A 24,286-nucleotide genomic window follows, 5' to 3' on the forward strand; every position below is an offset into this window, starting at 1 on the left:
GTGTGACCTTGGGCAAGTTACATAGCCACTGTCTCTAAGTACCTCCACCTATGAAATAGGGACAACAGAACAGGGTTGCTGTGAAGGTTAAACAAGTTACTGTGCATGGAAAATGAGCACTCAGATGCATGGCTGGCACACAGTACATGAAATACATAGGCGCTTGTTTTTACTATGACTTCTGTTTAAGCCAGACCAAGCTGGTTTTCTGTCATAATCACAGACTCCTGATAAACAAAGATTTCATGACACTGAGAACATTAAAATATAAAGACACAAGAAACATTTTACAAAATACTGACCACAAAAATAACACATTTTCTGATTATTAGGTTTTAAGTCAGTCCTCTGAAAATTTTACTTGACCTAATTCTCACTAGCCAAGGCAGTAAGCAACCTGCAAGCAGGGAAAATGCAGTTGTGTCCAGGTAGAAAGGATGAGAAACACCAGTAGTGAGAAAATACACTCTATACAACTGACGTGTGACAAATGTTAAGCATACTGGTGAAATCCTCTGTATTTATAGGACTTGGAGGCTTTTCTGTGATTTGGAAGGGCAAGGCCAGTTTCTTCGATCAGTGAAACTTTGTTCCTGCTTTCAGTTTTAGTAACAATAGTTTAAAACAGCAACAACAAAAACTGCTCACAAAACACTCCATTTTATGTAAAATTTGTACACGGAAGTTGCCCAGAGCCCATTTGTTCACTGGTGATGACTTTGCTTCCCTTCTGGCAGGACTCACTTTCAGCAGCTCCTCTTGGAGAGTGAGACTCAAGTTGAGATTTTTTTTCGAGAACCTAGATTGATTGCTTTCTCACTTTCAACTCAGCACCTAAGTCAAATAAAACCTGGCCAACTTACCAGGTGATATACAATGACTTATGGCAAAGTTATGTGCTTCAGTGAACTTTTAGGTCTGCTGATCTGTAACACACACTTTGATTAATAAGCTGTTTAACATCATTCTTGTGGATAAAATCAAATATTAAACTTTGGAATGTTAAGAAGTATAACAGACACAATGATTACTATAGTCATCATGTATCATGTTCCTAAATAGCAGAAACAAACACTCCAGAGCAGTGTTACTCCAAGGCAACAGGGTGTCCATGACAAGACCCAGAGTCTGAGCCAGAACGCAATCAACACTGAGAAAGTCTAACAAGTACAGAAAAAAACAAGTGAACTAAACAGTGTGCTTTGTGACACGGCTCACTGACATTCACTGACAGGTTAAGCCTGTGGACCACGGCAGTCTACACCCTGTTGTAGACTATGGAAGTTCTCCTTGAAGAGAAATGCAAACATGTAGTAGACACAACCATGAATTTTCACAAAACATTTAAAATATGTAAATACCTGTTCCTGCAGGTCGTAGTCATAGCTGTCATGCAGCAGAAGACTGAGGACATATCGAGTATAAATCATGGCATCAATGCCACATTTCTCTAGCTCTTGTCCCAGCCAGGTCTGCACTGGACCCAAAGCATGAAGCAGAGACATTTCAGAAGCAGATACAGGGCCTGGATAAGAGCTTGAGGAGCTTTCAGATGGTAAACCATCCACAACAACTGTACAGATAGGGCGCATGAATTTAGGTTGCTGACATCCTTAAAATGCGAAGCATTTTCTGCAGTTGATGTGCTGTTGGTATCTGGAGGGGATTTTCACTCCAGTAAAAAGGAGAGATGCTTGACATCTAGGATAAGTATTTATTTTTGCTGGCAGTCAGCCATCTAGAACAGAATTTCCCTCTTCAGGCATGACCAATGAATCAACACCCTGACAGCAATACACATGTAGATGTGATTTTCTACTTTCATTTCACATTGAGGCCAAATGTAAGTCTCCGGCAAAACCTACAAAAAATGAGAAAGAGATAAAAGGTATGCATTATATAGAGATATAAATTAAATTACTGATGTTTTGGAAAAAAATCCAAATGAACTATTCCTTTTTATTAAAATACCTTTAGTATCTTAGAATACTGATTTGTTTTTGCTATAATCTTTGACATTTTAAGCTAAGTGACATTTTAAACTTTTAAAAGCTTAATATCATTTAAAAGAAAGGAAAACTCAAATTTATATTCTTGTGCTTGTGCTCGATTATACTGATGTTTATTTTGCTATCTCAAGAGACTGGACTAGTAAAATTTTGTTCATCTGTAATGCTGAACGAATTTATCTGGTAACAAATCACTAGTTCATTTTTAGGTATAACAGAAATAAGCAGCTGAACAGTAATTTAATTGAAGCACTGGTAAAAAATTAGTCCTTTAAATTTAAATTTTATGTAGGTAATAAATTATTTTAAATGGCTAAAAACTCTGGACTGCTCATCACTTATTTCATAAAAATTAAGGTGAAACCCAGATTTGTCTTATAGCCATGCCAGGCTGTACTGCTACAGCTATTGTAACTTTTCTTCTTACATACCTAGGTTGACTTTTTCATTACTTACAACACATGCCACTCTTTTAATTTGGTAGCTTTTTTTCCTAAATTACCATACTTTCTATACGTCAAACTAATCTAACAATGGCCTTATTAAATTAGAATATTCTTTATGTTAGAGTTCTGATTAATTTATGCCATTAGAAAATGAAAACTAATACAGTAATAGGTAAATTTCATTGGCTCAGCTTTTGCATGAATTTTAGCAGACAATAAGAGGGCTACCAAAAATGGCTTTTAAAGAAGTATTAATAATTGTCGTTAGTAAAAGCATCAAATCAGAAAGACACACGTTCTTCCCCAAAGATTTAAGACTCAGTTTCTTGCATTTCATCTATAACAAAATAGTAAATTTTACATACAATAAAGAAAAAACATTTAAATCCACCATGGGACTAAATTACTAGGTTAATGTATCACTAATATATATTCTTCTACTTTCTAAAATCTTTTCTACCATACTATCTTTTTGAATTATGAAAACTAGATAAACTAAAGAAAAGATTTTCTATAATTTTCACCTGCTAATTCTCAAAATTAAAATACGTTCCATAAGTTCTTCAGTATGGCATCTTTAGGATGCCAGCCAGATGATCAACTAAATAATACATTCAACTTAACATCACTTGAAGCAATTGACACGTCACTACTCATTCAATGAAGATCAACCAAGGTGGTGAGGAGACTTGAAGCAATGGCTGAAGGAACTAGGTGAGAGAATCGACGGCAGCTAGAGTTCACAGGAAAAAGTGCCAGAGAAGAGAGAGCTGCACAGAGAAAAACAACAGAGATCTGCAAAGGACTGCCCTCAAGCATTCAGCAGAGTTATTTAGGGCATGCGTGTGAGGAACCACCTCAAGGCACAGGAAAGGGTCACCCTGAAGGAGAGGAGAGGCCCTGAGGCTCAGCGTGGCTAGTTAGGGATGACGCTTGTGTCCCACCAGCCAGACTGGAAGACCTCATAATTCAGGGGACACTGGCTGGAGTACTCAGAGGGGGTCCTGCCTTAGTAATGGGGAATAATTAGCCCTAGACTAAATACTGCTCTGGCCCTGCCTAACAAATCTTAAAAACAAGACCCAAAAGGACCAAAAAACTATTTCCAACTAATTTCACTATGGTCCCAGAAGAAAGCTGAAGAAATTTATGGAACATAAAAATAGCCAGCACCCAAGAAGGTAAAAATTTACAAGTCTGGCATCCAATAAAAAATTAGCAGACATACAAACAAGCAGACGCAAAGAGAGTGGAAATAAGGAGAAAAATAGATTAAGAAACCAATCCAGACTTGACACAAAAGTCAGAATTAGCAGAAAAGGACTTTAAAAGTTATCATGACTATACACCAGATGTAAAAGCAGAGAATGGAAGATATGAAAGACATAAAGTCAAACATGTAGAGACAAAAACTACATCTGAGATGAAAAATACACAGGATGGGATTAATGTCAGATTAGACACTTCAGAAGAAAAGATTACTGAATCTTAAACTGCAAAAGAAACTATACAAAATGAAATACGAAGAGAAAAAGAATTTTAAGAAATTACCAGAGTTTCAGTGAGCTGTGTGACAATTTTAAGAAATTTAACATACATGTAATTGGAGGAGAGAGAAGGGGACAAAAAAATATTTAAAGAAATAGTGGCCAAAATTTTTCCAAACTTGATGAAAACTAAAACACACAGACCCAAGAAGTTCACTGAACTCTAAGCACAAGAGACACAAAGAAAATGAAGTGTAGGCACACCATAATAAAACTATTCAAACAGCGATAAAGGCAAAAATCTTAAAGCTGCCAGAGGAAAAAAAAACATTAGATAGAACAAAACAAAAATAAGGATGACATCAGATTTCTTGTTGGAAACAATGTAATGGGGCAAAAACTTTAAAGTAGTGGAAAAAAAACCTGTCAACTTAAAATTCTATACTCATCAAAAATATCTTTCAAAACAAAGGTGAGGGCTGGCCCTGTGGCTTAGCGGTTAAGTGCGCGCGCTCCGCTGCTGGCGGCCAGGGTTTGGATCCCGGGCGCACCGACCTGCAGCTTCTACGGCCATGCTGAGGCCGCGTCCCACGTACAGCGACTGGCAGGATGTGCAGCTGTGGCATACAACTATCTACTGGGGCTTTGGGGGAAAAATAAATAAATAAAATTATAAACAAAACAAAACAAAGGTGAAACAAAGACTTTTTCAGACATGCAAAAGCCAAAAGAATTCATCAACAGCATATCTGCCCTATAAGAAGTGTTAAAGGAAGTCTTTTAAGGCAGAAGGAAAATGACACCAGAACAAAATGTGGATCCACACAAAGGAACCAAGAGCACCAGAAATGGTAACTACATTTTTCTTATTATTTAAATATCTTTAAAAGATAACTGACTGTTGAAACAATAACAATGTATTGTGAGGTCTGTAACATCTGTATAAGTAAAATGTATGACAACAATAGCATAAAGGCCAGGAGTTGAATACTCCTACTAGAAGGTTCTTATATACTACATGACATGGTATAATATCATTTGGAGATAGACTATGATAGCTGTTAATAATCATTACAAATTTAAATGGTCTGAACAACCAATTAAAAGGCAGACATAGTCCGAGTGGATTTTAAAACAGCAAGACTTGATTATATGCTGCCTATAAAAATATCCACATTAAATATAAAGACACAAATAGGTTAAAAATAAAATGAGAAGAAGATATACCATGCCAACACTAATGAAAAAAAGCTGGAGTGTCTACATTAATATCTGACAGAGATTTCAGAGCAAAGAATAGTAACAGAGATAAACATTTCATCATGTCAAAGGGGTCAATTCATTAAGAGGATAGAACAGTCTTACATATTATATACCTAATAGTGGAGTTTCAAAACATGTGATTGCGGGGGCCAGCCAGGTGGCTTAGTGGTTAAGTTTGTGCACTCCACTTCAGGGGCCTGCGGTTTGTGGGTTCAGATCCTGGGTGTGGACCTATACACGGCTTATCAAGCCATGCTGTGGCAGGCATCCCACATATAAAGTAGAGGAAGCTGTTAGCCCAGGGCCAACCTTCCCCAGCAAAAAGAGGAGGATTGGCAACAGATGTTAGCTCAGGACTAATCTTCCTCATCAAAAAAACAAACAAACAAAAAACATGTGAATGAAAACTGATAAAACTGCAAGAAGAAATAGACAAATCCGAAATTATACTAAGACATTTCAATACCCCTCTCTCCATCACTGAACGAAGAAGTAGACAGATAATCAGTATTGATACAGATGACTAAAGCAACACTACCAACCAATTTGACGTAAGATAGACCATATTCTGGGCCACAGAGAAAGTCTCAACAGACTTAAAAGGACTCAAATCATACGAAGTATATATTCTCTGACCATAGGGAATTAAATTATAAATTAATAACAGAAAGGTGTCTGGAAAATCCCCCAAATATTTGAGAACTAAAGAACATATATCTACATAACCAATAGGCAAAGGAAAAATTAGAAAGGATTTTGAGGGGCCGGCCCCGTGGTGCAAGCGGTTAAGTGTGTGCGCTCTGCTGCAGCGGCCCGGGGTTCACCGGTTCGGATCCTGGGGGCGCACACAGACGCACTGCTTGGCAAGCCATGCTGTGGCAGCGTCCCATATAAAGTGGAGGAAGATGGGCACAGATGTTAGCCCAGGGCCAGTCTTCCTCAGCAAAAAAAGAGGAGGATTGGCAGATGTTAGCACAGGGCTGATCTCCTCACAAAAAAAAAAAAAAAAAAAGAAAGGATTTTGAATTGAATGAAACAAAGACACAACATATCAATATTTTTAGGATGCCACTAAAGGAGTACTTTGGGGAAAATTTATAGCACTAAGAGCTCATATTAGAAAAGGTTTCAAATCAATGACCTCAGTTTTTACCTTAAGAAACTATAAAAAGAAAAGCAAATGAAACCTAGACTAAGCAGAAAAGGGAAATAAAAATCAGAGCAGAAACAAATGAAATAGAAAATGGAAAAACAATGAAACCAAAAGCTAATTCTTTTAGACAACAAATTTGACAAACCTGTAGCTAGACTGTTCAGGAAAGAGAGAAGACATAAATTACCAATATTAGGAACAAGAGAGGGGAGATCACTACAGATTCTATAGATATAAAAAGGATAATAAAGGGATATTAGAAAAACTTTACACCAATAAATTAAACAACTTAGATGAAACAAATTCCTTGAAAACACCAATTACCAAAGTTCACTCAAGAAAAAATAGAATGAATAGCCCTGTATCTACAAAAGGAAGTGAATTTATAGTTTAAAACTTTCCCACAAAGAAATCTCCAGGCCAGGATGCTTCAAAGTTGAATTCTACCAAATATTTAAGGAAAAAATAATGCCTATTCTATACAAACTCTTCCAAAAAATTAAAGAGGAGAGAATACTTCCCAAATCCTGTTGAGTCCAGCATCATCCTGACACCAAAACCAGACAAAGATGCTACACAAAAAGAAAACTACTGACCAAATGCCTCATGAACACAGATGCAAAAATTCAAAACAATTTAGGAAATTGAACCCAACAATACACATCAGACCCAGAGAGTACAGGGATATCAGAAGAATGTTATTAATAATCATTTTTGCCATAGAACCTCTTAAAACATCAGTTTCACTGTGAACAACTTAGCACAAGGATTTTTTTTATTATTCAAATGCACAAAGGCCTTAAAAATATATACCATGACAGACTTGGTTCACTGTAAAGACTGATATAGAAATACTGCTTTACTTTTTTTATTATGTTTACTTTCAAACATGGTATCAACTCAACCATAGGATTCTCTCTGTTGTCATTAAGAGATTTCAGGAGTCTTTGGCCAAGCGAAAAGATTCAAGAAGTAGGTGAGAAAAAAATCGGCATACCAATGCAAAATAAAGCAAGGCACACTGGACTCCCATGATCTCATCAAAGCTGGTTAAACCCCTCACTTGTATTATTACCCCTAACAGAACTTCTCCTGTAACTTGTTCAACAGCTGATGCCACAAAATGTTTAAATAACCGGCCATATCCCTAGAGTCACTAGTGATTACAATCTGTTTTCACTCTCTATATAGTACAGACTGCACAGGACCAAGGAAAAGAGAGTGAAGGCTGGTGAATCTGGTAGCTTCAGACTACTCTGCAGCCATCTGGGCAGTACCTTTAAGTGGATACTAATAACAGGGGCTTCTTCCTGTACCATAACAACAGGTGTAACTGTTCTTGGAGCTAAAGAGTGTCCATCCTCCTTACTTTGAACCTCCAACTGTTAGCAGATGACCCAGTTATAGAATACTGGGTCATAACTAAGCTTCCTCTCCTAAAGCAGTAAGTTTTTGGTAGAGGGGCAAACATTTGACCAAATTAGAGACTTTATTTCTAGTTCTGAACAGCAAGGAGGAGACTCCTAGCTATGTTGGCTCATGATTACCCATTTAATTAAAACTTATTTCAGGTGTGATCCACCACGTGGTCAAAACAATGACGGGACCTGAAAAGCACAAGCAAAACCCATTCAACATCCACCTGGAGAGTTCAAGAACATAGCTGGCAAACACTCAAACTTCAAACTCCATCTACGCGTCTTAATATTCATTTCAGATGTGAAATTTAGTCGGTATGAAGTTAAATTTCATTTTAGTTTAGTTAAATTCTCTAAAAGAGTTTTAAAAAAAAAAGCCTCACTGTATATACTCAAAGATTCTTTGTTTTGTCTTTTTCAACATTCTCTTCTCCAGAGGTTTACACTGAGAAAAAAGGATCTTCAAATCATTTTGAATATCTTTCTCCCATGCAAAATGAACCCAAATCATCCTAAAGATTGGGCTGTATAAAGGATAATTTTAAAAGTCTCACAATAATACACTTATCTTAGAATTTCTTTTGTCTTTTTTTACTTTAAATTTTAAATGATTTCTATTAAGGATGCAAAAACATACATAGCTAGCTAAACGTCCCTGGGAGTTGACCTATCACTTGAGCCTTCTTCCATTCACGAAGGTAGGGTGGAGGTGGGAAGCACTCTAGCTTAGCGGGCATACATCCAGGTTTCCGTAGTCAGCCCACTTCTCCTACTTAATAGCTGGGTTTTGTGGCCGTAACTTCTTGGGGTCTTTGTTTTCTCATCCGTCAAACAGAATAATAAATTCTTGCTCTCCCTACCTCTCAGCCTCTCACAAGCTTGCTGCAATGAGCAAACGAGAAGTGCATTTCTGTATTTTGTGGCCTTTGCATTTCACAACATGTCATACAAATGGAAGGTATTATTACAAACTACCCCCCCAAATTCTTTTATATTTGCTTAATCTTACCGGTTCCTTCACTAATATGATTATCTGAAGTTCTCTACTACAAATTCAAATGTGACACTGCAAAGAACTCAAAGAGGCTAAGTGCAGAGGATGAGCACAGAAATACAATGGATTCCCTCTGCTGCCCAGTTTTCTGTTTTGGAATGTACACATCTGCAGAGCAATCTCTGCACACTTAAGCACAGACTCAGAGAACTCAGCACATACTGGGCTTTTTCTGCTGCCTAGTGTATAATTTCTAGCCATTTTAAGGATGCATGGATTAAAAACAGCCCTGGCGGTGAATGAAAATCACCCCCCAAAGACTGGGGCAACTCTATGCAGGCTTGGGGATCAATTAAAGCCTCTGGGGCTAATATTAATGTGAGCCTGGAACTGAAAGTGGTGGAGTGAGGGGGAGGACATCCACCCAGCTCTGCTCACTCCCCTGAGAGCCCTGGGGAAACCCTGCACCACCCCAGGTCTCTAGACATCAGGGTCCTGCAGTCTGTGACATTTACGATCAGACCTGGGACTAGAATAACAAACTGAATTTTAAAAATAAAAGCATTTAATTCTTGGGGGTGGCCCAGTGGCGCAAGCGGTTAAGTGCGTGCACTCCGCTTTGGCGGCCCGGGGTTCAAAGGTTCAGATCCCGGGCGCGCACCGACACACCGCTTGTCACGCCATGCTGTGGCAGCGTGGCAGCGTCCCACATAAAGTAGAGGAAGATGGGCACAGATGTTAGCTCAGGGCCAATATTCCTCGGCAAAAAAGAGGCGGCTCAGCATCGGATGTTAGCTCAGGGCTGATCTTCGTCACACACACAAAAAATAAATAAATAAAAGCATTTAATACTTTATCTAGTCTACATGTTTTCAGAGTGATATCATTAGTCCCAAATGCTTTGTCCATTAAGGAAAAAAGAACACAGATCTGGGTACTTAAGTTATTACATAAGTAAATACTTTTTCAGCAAATAGACAAGACATGGTAATACCACAAATTTCAAATGAGAAACTTAATAATGAAGGGTTTGGGGGTGGTGGGTGAGCAGCTGCTGTTCACTGATCTTCCAAAATCTCACCCCTCATGTAACAATGTTCTAAGAAATACAGTGCCAACTTTTTACACTCTTTGCAACACCACAAACATTACTGAAAACAATTCAAATTACAGCTCCATTAGTGTTCCTGGATAAGTTATTTAGGATGCATGAGCAGTGTTTCTCATGAGCTACAGGAGATATACACTCTATAGTTCAGTTTGGTTTTTTTTGTGTTTTTTTTTTGTTTTTGCTGAGGAAGATTTGCCCTGAGCTAACATCTATTGCCAAGCTTCCACTTTTTGCTACAGAAAGATTCACCCTGAGCTAACATCTGTGCCAATCTTCCTCTATTTTGTATGTGGGTCACCGCCACAGCATGGCTGCTGATGAGTGGTGAGGTCCATGCCTGGGAACCGAACCCAAGCCATAGAAGCGGAGCACGTGAACTTAACCACTAGGCCATGGGGCCAGCCCCTATAGCTCAGTTTCTTTAGCGCTCAAGTAGAGCAGAGATGTAGCCAACTCAATTTAAATATTAAGGCATTTCCTTTCTGTTTTTGTAATACACTGTATATATTTTTACGTTTGCCGAAAACATAAAATTTCAAAAAGCATAACCTCTTTCCGACACAGTACATATATATTATTTGTGGAATCTTTTCTCAACTTACTTGTGTTATAGCACAAGTGATCATAAAGAGCACCAGATAGTAAACAGTCATAAATCAGGCTCCTCTGGGCAAAATGTAAACTGTGAATCTTGTGGAGAAAAATCTGGGTGGCTTTGTTCAACCAATATATTCCCTTGCTGAAGCATTCTTTTAGTCTCAGAACACTTCTGTTTTTCTGCTCAAGTTTATCATATATACTTTTACTATAAAAGTTTTTAAATGTGAAAAGAGAAGGACACCTGCACAACCTCTCCATCCTAATGTGATTCACTGTCAGTATTTTCCTGGGGTTATTATCAGTGTTTTTTCCTTTGCATAGAACCTAAAATTTTTTATCATTTCAACATGTTAAATAATAATATATACTTTTATATTCTGCTTTTTTCACCTGACATTATGTCTTTCCAGTGTTGTTCTAGGGTCTTACTGCACTGTCCAATACGGTAAGCACTAGTCACATGTCGCTATTTAAACAAATTAAAAATCAGTTCCTCAGTCACACTAGCCACATTTCAAGTGCTCGACAGCCACATGTAGTTAATGGCTACTGTGTAAATACATGACATTTCCATCATAGCAGAAGTTCTATGGGACAATGCTGCCTATGACTCTCTCCAGCAAATGACTATGTTGGGCTAAACAAAAAATCATTAGCTCTTGTCAACAGAGTTCATATGCCCTCCTCACGTGCCTGTAGACTGTACGAGACACTCTTCCTTTTACCCAGAAGATGGGATGCTAATCACAGCTATTCTGAGATAACACAATGTGCCCAAGAGGAACTGTCCGAGGGAATGGGAAAACATCTATCTTTATGTTTGATAGGTCTCAAATTGAAACAGATCAAATTTCATTAAGTACAATGTAATCACGGACGGCTCAATGACAAAGTCAGACTGTACAGAACAGCAAGGGTAGATGATGCTTACTGACAAAACAAAAAGAAAACTGAGAATAACTAGGATGCGGGCCAAGGGACAAAACCTTGGGAAGAAAGGTTATTCAGTCAAAATAGTGTCGATTATGTTGCAGAAACAAACAAACCCCAAATCACAGTAGCTAAACCTAAGGTTTATATCTTGCTCATGCTACATTTCCATCCTGGGCTGGCAGGCATGCTCAGCGTAATCACTCAGTGCAATCACTCTGAGACACAAGATAACAGTATGGCCACCAACCTTGAACCCTGCTAGTCCAGGAGCCACAGAAAAGGAAGATCTGTGCAAAAGCGTGTACCAGTGCTTTGAAAGCTTTCTCCTGGAAGTGAGTCACTCACATCTCGTCAGTCAAAGCAAGTCTCCTGGCCTTAGTGCACTTCAAGAGGGTGGGCAGGTGCACTCCTCTCACACATCAGGGAGGAGAAGGAAGAACAGCAACAGGTGTTAACAGCCTTAACGACTACTTCAAGGGGCAAAACATGGGACTCTTGATAGGAAACAACTGTCAAGTAACATCATTGAAACCAGCATTCTGATAAACTCAGCCAGAACACTTGAGGCACAGATGAATTAAAACACTGCAAAAGAAAAAATAATCCATACAAGAGACGAAAGTAATAGAAAGGTTTCAGAGAGCATGAACACTGCTGAAACCTTAACACCTAAATGGCAAAGGCGTCAATTCCTGCCCTACCTCCTCTAAGCAGCCTTCACTAGTTACTCAAGGCCACACTGCTCTCTTCCTGCAACACTTGGGGCACTTGCTGTCCTTATCGCCCTCTGCCTTTCCATGATATCCATTCACACTCTCCTCCAACTGCCTCCTGCGCGTGGGTTCCTTCACAAACGAGGCTGAAAGTTCTTCTGGGCCAAATGGTGACATATTCCATGTACCATTTAGCAGAATGCTTAGGCTTTGGCAGATGATCAAAACTGTGCCAAGCTAAATACTTTCCAAATCTAAAAGGGGGGAATAAATTCCGAAAAAGAGATGTTTGGGAAATATTCATAATACTAGTCCATGGGGGTAAAAGCTCAACTCTGGGCAAGTTCTGAGCCCACAGGCAGGGAATAACTCTCTAACCTAGGAACTCGAACGCATTCTTTCACCACCCACACACGTACTGGAGGCTTCTTGTGTGCCAGGGCCTGTGCGTGGTGTCAGTGATACAAAAACGACCATACTGTATTAGTAGGCTTTGGTCTTCATCCTCGGGTAACCAACTTGTACTTCTTCCCACGGAAACCCAATGCCTTCCCTCTGATCTAGCATGGTACTTCCGCAATTTATGGCTTCACTCTAACTATATACTTCTAACTGGTCCCTTCTCACTACAAACTTCATAACAGATTTGATAAAGTGCTCAGTATTCAAGGGTCTGCAATACCTGCGACTGTCTTCTCATAATTCTTCAATTTGTGTGTCTACAGGATTTTCAAACAAAGAAAAGCCTTTGAAGTGGAAGGGTAAAGGATATAAAATATAAATAGAAGAACACAGAAAAGAGAATAAAGAAAGTGGATTTGAAATACTAAGACTCTGGCTTTTAGATTCTACTACTTTTCATCAAGATGTTAAATAATACTTGCCTGGCAACCAGAGAGTACACACACATAACGAGGTAGTTATACATTTATACATAATCCCTACCTGTTATTTTCTGATCTCAGTGCATCAATTTGGAACACAACGTATTGCTTATTCTCTTTAGTAGGAGCCAGTCTATAGCCAGAAGAGAAAATCCATAGAGAATCTACAACCTAAACTGGAAATCTATCACTGAAGATAGGACCAAGGGCTAAAAGCTAATCATGTACACCTGCTTAGCCTAGGTATCTAGAAAACTACACAGCAATGGGCTATCACACCTGCAGTCTCTTTGTCATCTAGAACTGTCTCAAGTCCTGGGAAATGAATAAGGTTTCTTTTTAAGATAATGTAATAAAAAAACCTAGTGTGGGACATGAGCACTTTCTGTGCAAATAGAAAGAACTGCATAAAGATTAAGAAATTTCATTTTTACTAGCCAGGTTATCAGAAATGAACTTATTAGTTTATATTCTCCAGTAACAATTAAAATGAATTCTTTTCGTGACTAGTAGGATTGTTCTTATAGATAAGACTACTACTTGATAGCAACAGGAACTAGCAAATATCTTAATAAATTGCAGGCACATAACAGACCTGGTAGAACCAACTATATAATGATAAAGTATATAGGTGAAAGCACTCAGTTCTACATAGAATCAGAAGTACTAACTAGACTTTCATTCAAGCAAAACAAATGAGATCTAGATCAAGTGTTACTGAGACTAAATAAAAGGCAAGAGAGCTTTCTGTCCAACCTGGATAAATTCTCCTCCCCTCACTGTGCTGTCAGATGCTTACAGAACTGGAAGTTTGGATCAGTCTCCACGTTCTGATAGTTTTAACTTGATCAGCCTCTATGTTCTTACAGTTTTAACTCGATCGGCTTCCAAGTTCTTAAAGTTTTAACTGGGCTAACTATTAAGGAGATGAACTGCTTATGTAAAGTAACTGTTTTATTTCTAACTTTCACTTGACTGGCAGTTATCTGATGATTCATACTCATCTGTTAACATTTCTGGTTTGAAAAGCTGCACTGCTTTTCACAGATTAAAATTTTTTTGCAGGTTATCCCATTATAATAACGAGTGAGATGCTTAGTTCATCTAGATTTACTAGATGTCAGAATTCTTCAGCAGGGCTATAAAATGGCATTTTTATGCCTTTAAACAAGTCCTTATGGAAATTTACAAAAATGCCTTTTTTCCCTAGAAGGGACAAACTCCGTATCAGACAGTTCACAGGATGAAAAAACACGCCTGAAGCCATTTGGGTGAAGGGGAGAGGGAACTGTACACACTTGCATCTGAAAGAAAGAGAGTCCTCTTGCAAAACGTTAACAGCTACCAAACAAATCCAAAAATCAAAACAAAACCAAGTTCATTATTAGGAAACTCTAAAAGCTTTTAGAAAAATGTTGGAAAAGTGATGAAACAACTAAATTTTAGAAATTTAAAAACGTCAATTAGGAGGAAAAAACCTGATCTTCACTCTAAGAAATGCAAATTTTCAAAAGCCCTAACCAAGTTTATTTAGAAACAAAAAATTAAAACAAGTAGATTTTTAGAATTTTTGAAAATGCAAAAAGCTCTAATATGATGAAACCCACTTTGTCAAGTATGAAACATTTTATCCAAGAAAATACTAGATCACTGTACTAAAATATTTTTTCAAAGTGATACTATTGCTTGGCAAAATGTCTGTGCATAAAAATTCTACAGCTGTCAACTACTCATCTCAAAACCACAAAGTGATCTATCTCCTGAGTGTCAATGAGTGGGGGTAAAAACGGCCTGAAATTCTGCACCTCATTGGTACGACAGGGGTCAATTTTTTTTTAATTACTATAAAAAGCCATAAGCTAAGTAATACACATTACAGTTCTCCGAAATGAAATTAGGTAATAAGCAATACTTTGGTAATGTTTTAATATCTGTCAATAAGAGATATTCAATTAAATATAAAAATTTTAAATAGATTACCTGACTCATTTCCTACTAGTTAGAAATTTTAAAAGGATCAGAATAAAATTCTCTATTTGATTTTGCAAAAAGATATACATTTGAGAACTCAGAATACGTTCAAAGTACATTTTCAATTTTCATTCATTAATTATATGCTTCAAAGATTAAATCAAGTCTTTAGATGAGACTCTTAAGATAATATAGTTCTGCTTATAGTTAGGAAGCTATTTAAATGAACAGTGTCATCATTTAAAAGATAACCTGCTATAGTTTCATCAAAGTGTATTCTGCCTCATATAAAAATTTATTATTTTTGCTATAGAACTTCTTCCTTTTGCATAAATTAGGGAAATACCAGAGCTGAAACAAAAGCAGGTTTGTTTACGTTAGGACCATCTTGAAACTTTTAATATGGTAATATGCATCTGGAACCTCCAGGAGGAAACCAAGTAGAGAGCATTTTCCAGACTTATTTAATTAGGGACCACTTTTGCGTTCCTCAAAACACACTTTGGGAAATATGACCCTCTAACCAGAAAGAATTAACATTTTCCCTAAGGCCCAGGTTATAAGCGAGACACAGATCATCTAGGGTCCTTATATCCTGAATTTCCCAGGATTGAAAAGTTAAACTGAAGATATAATTTAGGAATAAGATCATTAAGTACATTCTTCTCCTTCTCTTTCCTTTAAATAATCTGCATAAATTGTACTGTTCTATACAGTAAATCAATCAGCACTCCCTTTTACACGGTATCAGAAACTTCCAGAGTCTTCTCCCTTTTTCCCTAGGCATGCCTCAGTCCTCATTTATTATCTTTGATTACATACACTTAGGGGCTCTTGGTTGATGTCCACACTCTCCATGCATTCTCTGCAACACTGTACAAGCAGGTCCACCACCACTTACCAACCAGTGCATACTACATGCAGAGCAGCAAGGCAGGAACCTGAGCATCAAAGAGGTTTACAGCTGTTGAAATGATCCTGGATTTGTTTCCACTTCACAAAACAACCAAGCTACTTTTTAGTGGATCAAAAGACAAGACGGAAAGGGGGCGAGGGGAGGGCAAAAAGGGTAAAGGGGCACATGTGTATGGATGGTAACTAGACTTTTGGTGGTGAACACGATGCAGTCTATACAGAAGCCAAAATATAATAATATACACCTGAAATTTATATAATGTTATAAACCAATGTGACCTCAATTAAAAAAAAAGACATCTTAACAATAGGATGTCAATGGCAGAGCCACCACTAGGAGTGAAGCCAACTGGCCAGCTGCCTCTACAACGGAGGCAGGCTGAGTATGGTGCTGAGAGGGGCACTCCAGGCTGGTGGAGGGGCAAGACAAAGCAGAGGTACCTGTATTTAACAAACATTTGCTGGGTGTCAGGCACAGCTGCTAAAAAATTTAGAAACGCTACCAAATTGAAGTGTACTTTGAGGCATCCCTGAATCTGGGAAACGCACCGAGAAGCCTTACTACACATAGAGCCAAAGTGCAGCAGCATTAATATGACTATTTATCTATGGAGTTCTCCAATGGAATAGACATAGTCCTCAAAACCCAAAATACAAATACTTCAAAGACAGGTTAACAATGCAATATTCCTGAAAATATATTTAAAATAATCAGCAAAGTATGATACTCAGCAAAAATGACACATTTTGGATTGGAATTTTACACTAATTAAAATCCTTCCCCTCAAAAAATAGACTGAAATGAATATCTGTAGAGCCTTCTACAGGTTGAAACTCTAAATTTCACCAATATGTTTAAACCATAAATATTATTACATTATAAAAGTAAATGTAAAGGAAGAAAAAAAGTAGCAGAAATATAAACTGCACGGCTCAGAAAAACATATACGCAAAGATGGAAGAAAAACAGTTAACTATCCAAACACTAAACATAAAAATCAACTTTCAAATGACTCATCAAGTATAAAATTGATTACTCCTTTCTTATAGATTCTGGTGAAGTTTTCTATCGTGAAATATTTGATTTGGGGGTTAATAATAAATATGCTACTCAGGTGAATATGAAATTAGACAATTCTGGAAAGACAGAGATTATCATCCCTTGAACTATTTCATAAATCAGAGTAATCTTATCCAAATGCATCTTCCATGTGTTACCTATTAGTAACTGTAACTACTGGAATGATTTTTGCCTAGAGTTGTGTTCTAGACCTTAAACATTCATGTTGCAACTCTCACTGACAATGTCAAAGATCTGTAATTTATGCAAACGTCACTACCTAAAACCAAATCTCCTACCTTGACCTCTCAGTCCAGTATTTCCAACTGCGCATAGGATATTTCCATTTGGACTTAAGCTAGCTGGGCCTCAATTTGTACAACAATTGCACATATATGCACTCATATTTAACTATTACCCTTCCTTCAACGTTGTCATTCTTTCCTTCCCTGAAAGAATCTCACGTCAACTTCACTCTTCTGCGCTGCCTGCATCACCAACCTACTACAACTTGCTCTACACCTGAATCACGACTGTATATTCTACTATGTTCCAGCAAAATCCCCTTTGTGTCTCTGTGTCCTTGGGAGAGGGGTGAAGACGAAGCACTCTGGTTGGATTCAGCTTCCACAGCAGAGCCAACACCACCCACGCCTCCTACAAGGCTAACTAACTACTGCTCTAGCATGAAGGTGCTGGGAAAGAGCAGGAGTCATGGAACGCAGAGAACGAGCTAACTACAATATGAGGATACCTCCCCAAAGATCTGAGATCTTTACTACAAGAGCAATTGGGGATACAGCTTAAGAGGGGAGATAGTCACTGTGATGGTTAATTTTATGTGTCAACTTGACTGGGCCATGGGTGCTCAGATATTTGGTTCAACATGATTCTGAGCCTGTCTGTGAGGGTGTTTCTAGATGAGATTAACACTTGCATCAGTAGACTGAGTAAAGCAGACTGCCCTTCCCAATGTGGGTGGGTCTCATCCAGTCCACTGAAGGCCTGAATAGAATAAAGACTGAGTAAGAAAAAATTCTTTCTCTCTGCCTATCTTTAAACTGGGATATTGGTCTTCTCCTGCCTTCCAACTTAAACTACAACTTACACCATCAGCTCTACTCATTATCAAGCCTTCAGATCCAGGCTGGTACAACATCATCAGCACTCCTGGGTCTGGACTTTTCAGCCTTCATAATCACGTGAGCCAATTCCTTATCTCCCCCCCGCCCCCTCACCAAGCCCCATCCCATTGGTTCTGTTTCTCTGGAGAACCCTGACTGACAGTCACTTAAGACAGTAGCCCTGTCTCTTTCATCTGTCTTCCAGGACGTAGTCTACCAGTGGTATTAATGTACACCTTTATTATAGGAACAATGTCTGTGTATAACATTTTTGAGTTATAAAAAGGTAATAAATACCACTCAACCCAGAATTAACACATTATCATTTCTCCATTCTTCCCCATCCCATTCCACTGCCTTCCCTTCCAGCAGTAGTACTAACCATAATTGAATTTTTAAAAAAATAAAACATCAGAAATGCAGATATGCTTAAGCAATATATCATTCAGTTGTACTTCAGCTCTGACAAAATGGTATTATAATGTATATAATCTTCTGAGGTTTCTTTTTTTGACTGAGCATTGTTTCCAAAATTCACCAATGTTGTACACAGAAGTTCATTCACTTTTATATTTTATAATACTCCATTGTATAAATACCATATTTTATTCAATCTCTTGTCAAGGAACATCTGAGTTGTTTCCAATATTTTGCTATTATAAACACGAAAGCTATGAACAGTCTTGTATATGGCTCCTGGTATACATTTCTCCTGAGTATATACCCAGAGGTGGGACTGCCAAGTTATAGAAGATACAAATGGTGAACTCTGCAGGATAATGTAAAATTACTTTCCAAAATGGTCTTACCAGGATTATACTCCAATCAGCAAGGTATATAAGTTATCCCAAATCATATCCTAGTACTTGGTACTCAGAGACCTGTTAATTTTTATCAATGTAGTGAGTGTATAAAAATACCTCATTGGAGATTTAACTTACATGTCCCTCATTAATAATGAGCACCTTATTAATAATGAGCAGTATCCCTGGGAGCTTGTTAGAAATGCAGACTTTCAGATCCCACTCCAGACCCAATGAATCAGAATCCGAATTTTACCAAGTTCCTCAGATGACAAAAGTACTTTAAAGTTTGAGAACACTGTCTTCAGACAGCCCTCCCTACCTCAAGGTCAGAAAGATACTTGTCTCTATTTTCTTCTAAAAGTATTCAAGTTTTTCTTCTCATATTTGTGGCAGGCTGAATTACTGTTCCCAACTATCCCTTCCCTTACACATTCCTTTACACAGCAAGTCCCTGCTGTCACCATGGGACGGACTGGCAGTGCCTCCCTACAGGCTGAGTATCTGCCCCAGCACTGTCCCCCGTGACTGGTTTGGCCAATGGACTGCAGTGGACGTGACATACACCATGTCCAAGCAGAAGCTTTAAAAGTGACCATGTGATTCAGCCTGGCCTCCTCTTCTGGTATCACAGGAACAGCATGTCCCAAATGGGGCAGCCTTCTCAGCATGGGTCCCAGAACGAGAAGACACGTGGAGCAGAGCCACGGCAGCCTATTCGCAGCCACCAAGGTGTGATGTGACCAGGAAGAAACGTTTGAGATTTGGGTTTTTTGTCATCACAATACAACCTCATAAAACCTATTTAAACATTTAAGTCCTTAATCCATCTACAAGTTAACTATATCTAGAATTAGTGAAATGGAATTGTGAAGAAGGTATCTAATTTCATTTTTTTCTATACAGAAAACCATTGTCCACCATCACTTATGGCTCATCCCTCCAGCCCCATCTGTAACAGCACTTCTCTCCTGAGTCAAAGCTCCATATAACCACAGGTCTGACTGGGGCTCTGTGTGCTCAATACATTCCTCCCTACGCCAAAACCACACCGTCTTAATTACTAGAAACTTTGCATGAAGTCTCGAGATTCTTCTTCAGGACTGTCTTCCCTATGCTTGTCCCTTTGCTCCTCCTTGTAACTTTAAAATCACCCATCACATTCTATCAGAAACCCTGCTGGGATTTTGATTGGAAATGCATTAAATATATAGACCAATTTGAGGAGAACTGACTGCTTTACAGTAGGGAGTCTTCCTATTTATGAACAAGGGCTATTTCTTCATTTAAGTCTCCTTTTATGTCTGTCAAATAAACTTTTATTTTCAACACACAAACTTTGGTTGTTAGAGTTATTCCTAGACAACAGGTTACAGATTCTCTTAGGTTTTCTACACAATCATCATCTGTAAATGACAACACTTTTGTGTTTCTAACATTCCCATCCTTAGGCCTGTTAATGCTGTTCTCTTGCTGTGTCGGCTGGAGAAGCAGGACGGTGAAGAGAGGTGGTAGCAGTGGGATGTCCTCTGTCTGTACCAGATTACACAGGAAGTGTGTCCACACTTCCTCATTAAGATTCATGTTCTCTGTAGGTTTGCTGTGTTAGACATTCTTTATGAGTTAAGAACATTTCCTTCTACTTGAAGTTTGCTAAGATCAGAGGTACAGCTCAGTCACCTATATCTAGAATTAGTGAACAGAGATACTTTCTTCCTTATCACGTGTTTTTCTTCCAGCAACAGCAGAAGCAGCTTATTTATCGAATCCTCACTACCTAAGTGTTCTACATGTATTTTCATTTCATTCTAACAACTCTATGAGGTAGATACTGTTGTTATTCCCTTTTTACAGATGATGAAACTGAAACTTAGAAGAGAAAATTAATTTCCCCAAAAAAGCAAGAAAGAGGAAGAGCTGGGATGTGAAAGCAGGCTGAGCTAACTCCAGAGCCAAACTCTTCACCACTACAGACCAGCTGAGAGCAACTCACAACTACCCAGAAGGACCCCTCTGGCCAAGGGGATGGCTTCAGCAGCAAGAGTCTGCATTTAACTTTGGCTTTCCAGGAATCACGTTCTGCTCTCAGGTAGTCCAATTTGACCGTGGATTCCTTAAGAGGTCCTTTAAACATCAAAGCAGGACAAATCCAACAGGGGAAAAAGAGAGGTACAATGAAATGAACTGAGAGTTTTAAATTCACATGAAATAGGTTCTGAAAACTGGAGAACGACCTCTTGCTCCAGGGACCTTAATGCCACTGATAAATATCTGAAAATGTGCAGACAGACGGCTAAAGAAAACCAACGAAGTCTCGACCTTACCAAGAAAAGAGCAGGTCAGCATGGATACCATGTGAAATAAGTTTAAGGAAACCAGTATGTTTAATCTGGGAAAGAAAAGCTTAACGTGTACTAAACCTCTGTTCATACACATACATATACATATATACATATTACATATGTAATGATGGAGGGGAGGGTTGAGGAAAGCCATAAAGAAAAGGGAACAGATTTCCCCTATACTTCTCCAGAAGGCCACCCAATGAGTCAAATCAAAGCAATCAAAAAATTTTCTAAGGGGCCAGCCCCGTGGCTTAGCGGTTGGGTGCGCGCGCTCCGCTGCTGGCGGCCCGGGTTTGGATCTCGAGCGCGCACCAACGCACCACTTCTCCGGCCATGCTGAGGCCGCGTCCCACATACAGCAACTAGAAGGATATGCAGCTATGACATACAACTATCTGCTGGAGCTTTGGGGGAAAAATTTAAAAAAAAAAAATTTTCTAAGAAATACTGTCCAACTGTGGCAGACGCTGTGACTGTGATGTACCGCCCAGACCCCCAACTGAAGGACACGTTGCCAGCTGCCAGGAGTGCCCTGTCAGCCCCTTCAGGGACTGCCTCAGCTGCAGAGAGCTGCCCCAGCCAACATCTTGCCCCTTCCCTGGCGTGCTCCACATCCAACGATTGCCTGACGAGAGTATACAGCTCTGGTCATTTGGTCCAACCTGGGGCAATTCTGAAGGGCTAGTCTGGCTTCACAGCTCCCCATGAGGTTGACCAAGGCTGTGTTTGGGCATGCAGGGTAGCCCAACTTCCTCCTCCCTTCTATGGGTGTGGACCCCAGGGGTACTTCTTGACCAACATTCTGCAGCTGCTTTCCAGAGAACTCACCTCCCAAGGAATCCAACTTGTGACACATACAGCAACAGACTGCCCCCTCAGATTCAAGTGCTAAGAGAATGTGACTTCAGCACATGCACAAAATGATCATTCTCAAAGGCCTGCATTGTTGTTTGCTCTGCAGATAATCTGAATCCACGTCTATGGAGACTCTAGTTCTATGTTTAAGAACATGGATATGCTAACCAAAGTCCTAAGCACTGTAGTCACTTTCAATTAGTAGCTCCTTTTCATTCTCTTACAACTACTATTCGTTTTTAATCCACCACTGTTCAGACTCTAATCCAATGACTGATGTCCTTAGAAGACGACGGAAATTTAGAAAGACACACAGAGAGGAGAATGCTACATGAAGACAGAGGCAGAGACTGGACTGATGTACCCACAAGCCAAGGAATGCCCAAGACTGCTGATAACCACCAGAAGCTAGGAGAGAGGCACAGAACAGGTCCTTCCTCAGAACCTCCAGAAGGAACCAACCCTGCCAACAACTGCATTTCAGACTTTTAGCCTCCAGAACTGTGACAGAATAAATTTCTATTGTTCTAAGCCACCCAGTTTGTGGTACTTTATTATAACAGCCCTAGGAAACTAATACAGCACCTTTGCAGCACTTCCTACCCTATGTCTGATTGAAACTGCATTTATTCTCCTGCAACTTTTATTTTAGTAAAAAGTATATAGGATGTGACAGTGAGGAGAAAGACATGGGTTGGTGTCAGCATCAGAAGCATGCCATCTTTATGTTCAGAGAGATCACCTAGTGCTGTTCAGACATTTCTCAAAGTAGTACAACCCAATACTACACCTGAAACAGATGAAAGTGGTGCTGGTGAGGAGTGGAGGAACTGCCCAGACATCCATTTCCCCACCCCCTGCCTCATGCCTTAAGTACCTAGGCTCTCTAGAATTTTTATTCATTCATTCATTCAATAAATATTTGAGTATCTACTCTCCACTAGACATTACTTTCACAGCATAAAAAACACTGAGCTAAGCCAAACCTCCTCATTTTATGGATTAAGAACTTTCACATGTATTCAGGGTCCCATGGTGAGTCAAGACCAGGGCCATTGCGAGTCTAGCTCTGAAGCTTTCCATCATACCATTCACCCCTCAACTAACTTGTAGCCTTGCCATCACACAATTTTGAAGGATCAAAGCAAAGCCTTACTTAAAGCCTTTTTACTTTCCATTTAGCATATCCTTCTTAATCAAAGTTTTTGGTTTGGCCATTACTGTTCACTGTCCCCACAGGCCTGGAGGCACTGTGAGAAGCTGACAGACCTGAACCCTGAGCCAGAGAGAAAGCAAGAGCAGTTCTTACCCCACTCTAGCCAACGGCAGACTGCAGGGTGCTACCTGATCCTTTTCAAGGTAATCTTCTGCCTGCCTTGGCAAGGCCCAAGTAAGTTCCACTCAGAGGAGTTTCAGTTTCCATGACAGTTTCTATTGCATGGCTAGGGAGAAAACTGTTATAAACATCATTCCTAAATGTGTGTGTCTTTTTGGAAATGGGAGAATGAAATGCAGAAGAAAAAAGTATAATGTCTAAAGGAAAAAATATCTGCCTGATACTGTACCGATACAGCTGCCAACATAGTAAAAAGAAGCCAACAAGCGGCACCAGGAAGGTTCTCAGACTGACTGTTGTCAGTGAACAGCCCAAGCCTGTTCCTCCGCCCTGGCTTTCTGTGAGATGATCAGGACAGAAGTAGATGGGGGAGGGGTGTCAAATCATGCTGACTAAGTAGCCAAATGACCAAGACCTAAACCAGAGAACCAGATTATAAATTTAGATAAAGAGAGTAACAAAGCCCTCCCCTCAGGGTAGCTAAATCCACTCAGTGGGCCTAACTGAACACTGAAAGCTACCCTACGGAGCTGAGAATCAGAAAAAGAAGGTAAGATCTTCTTATGGTAGTTTCATCAAGTGGAGGCTGCAAGATGCAAGAAAGCCCTGAGACCAAGACTTTGAGGATCATTCGAGTCATCTGCCTGCATTAACTGCGTCAAATCCTCTAAACGTGCGCTTTCTTCCTGCTGCCAAGGTTGATTCTGCAGAGGCTACATTATAGCTCCCGCTGAACAGGCTTGCATTCTTGTCTTGATAAGACTCACTTTAAAAAAAAACACAACAGTACAGGGCAAGATCCTCAGCCCACAGACCATTTCCAAGACTTGCTCACTTCTGAAGAGCCAAGCCCTCTATTACATATA

At 39.3% G+C, this 24,286-nt stretch overlaps 1 protein-coding gene across 5 annotated transcripts in view; it reads right to left on the minus strand.

Annotated features, from left to right (window-relative positions):
• Nucleotides 1-24,286, minus strand: part of KIAA0232 (KIAA0232 ortholog) — an 84,583-nt gene that overhangs the window by 50,079 nt on the left and 10,218 nt on the right. For 4 of the 5 annotated variants that reach the window (XM_058546676.1, XM_058546675.1, XM_058546677.1 and 1 more), the window contains exon 2: nucleotides 1,362-1,861. In XM_058546676.1, the coding sequence (XP_058402659.1) occupies nucleotides 1,362-1,592 (231 nt within the window). In that variant the 5' untranslated portion in view covers nucleotides 1,593-1,861. Of the gene's footprint in view, nucleotides 1-863; nucleotides 927-1,361; nucleotides 1,862-24,286 lie in introns of those variants that run through there. The other variant, XM_058546679.1, reaches the window with a different exon arrangement.

Source organism: Diceros bicornis, chromosome 8, assembly GCF_020826845.1.
Source record: "Diceros bicornis minor isolate mBicDic1 chromosome 8, mDicBic1.mat.cur, whole genome shotgun sequence".
Lineage (NCBI taxonomy): Eukaryota > Metazoa > Chordata > Mammalia > Perissodactyla > Rhinocerotidae > Diceros > Diceros bicornis.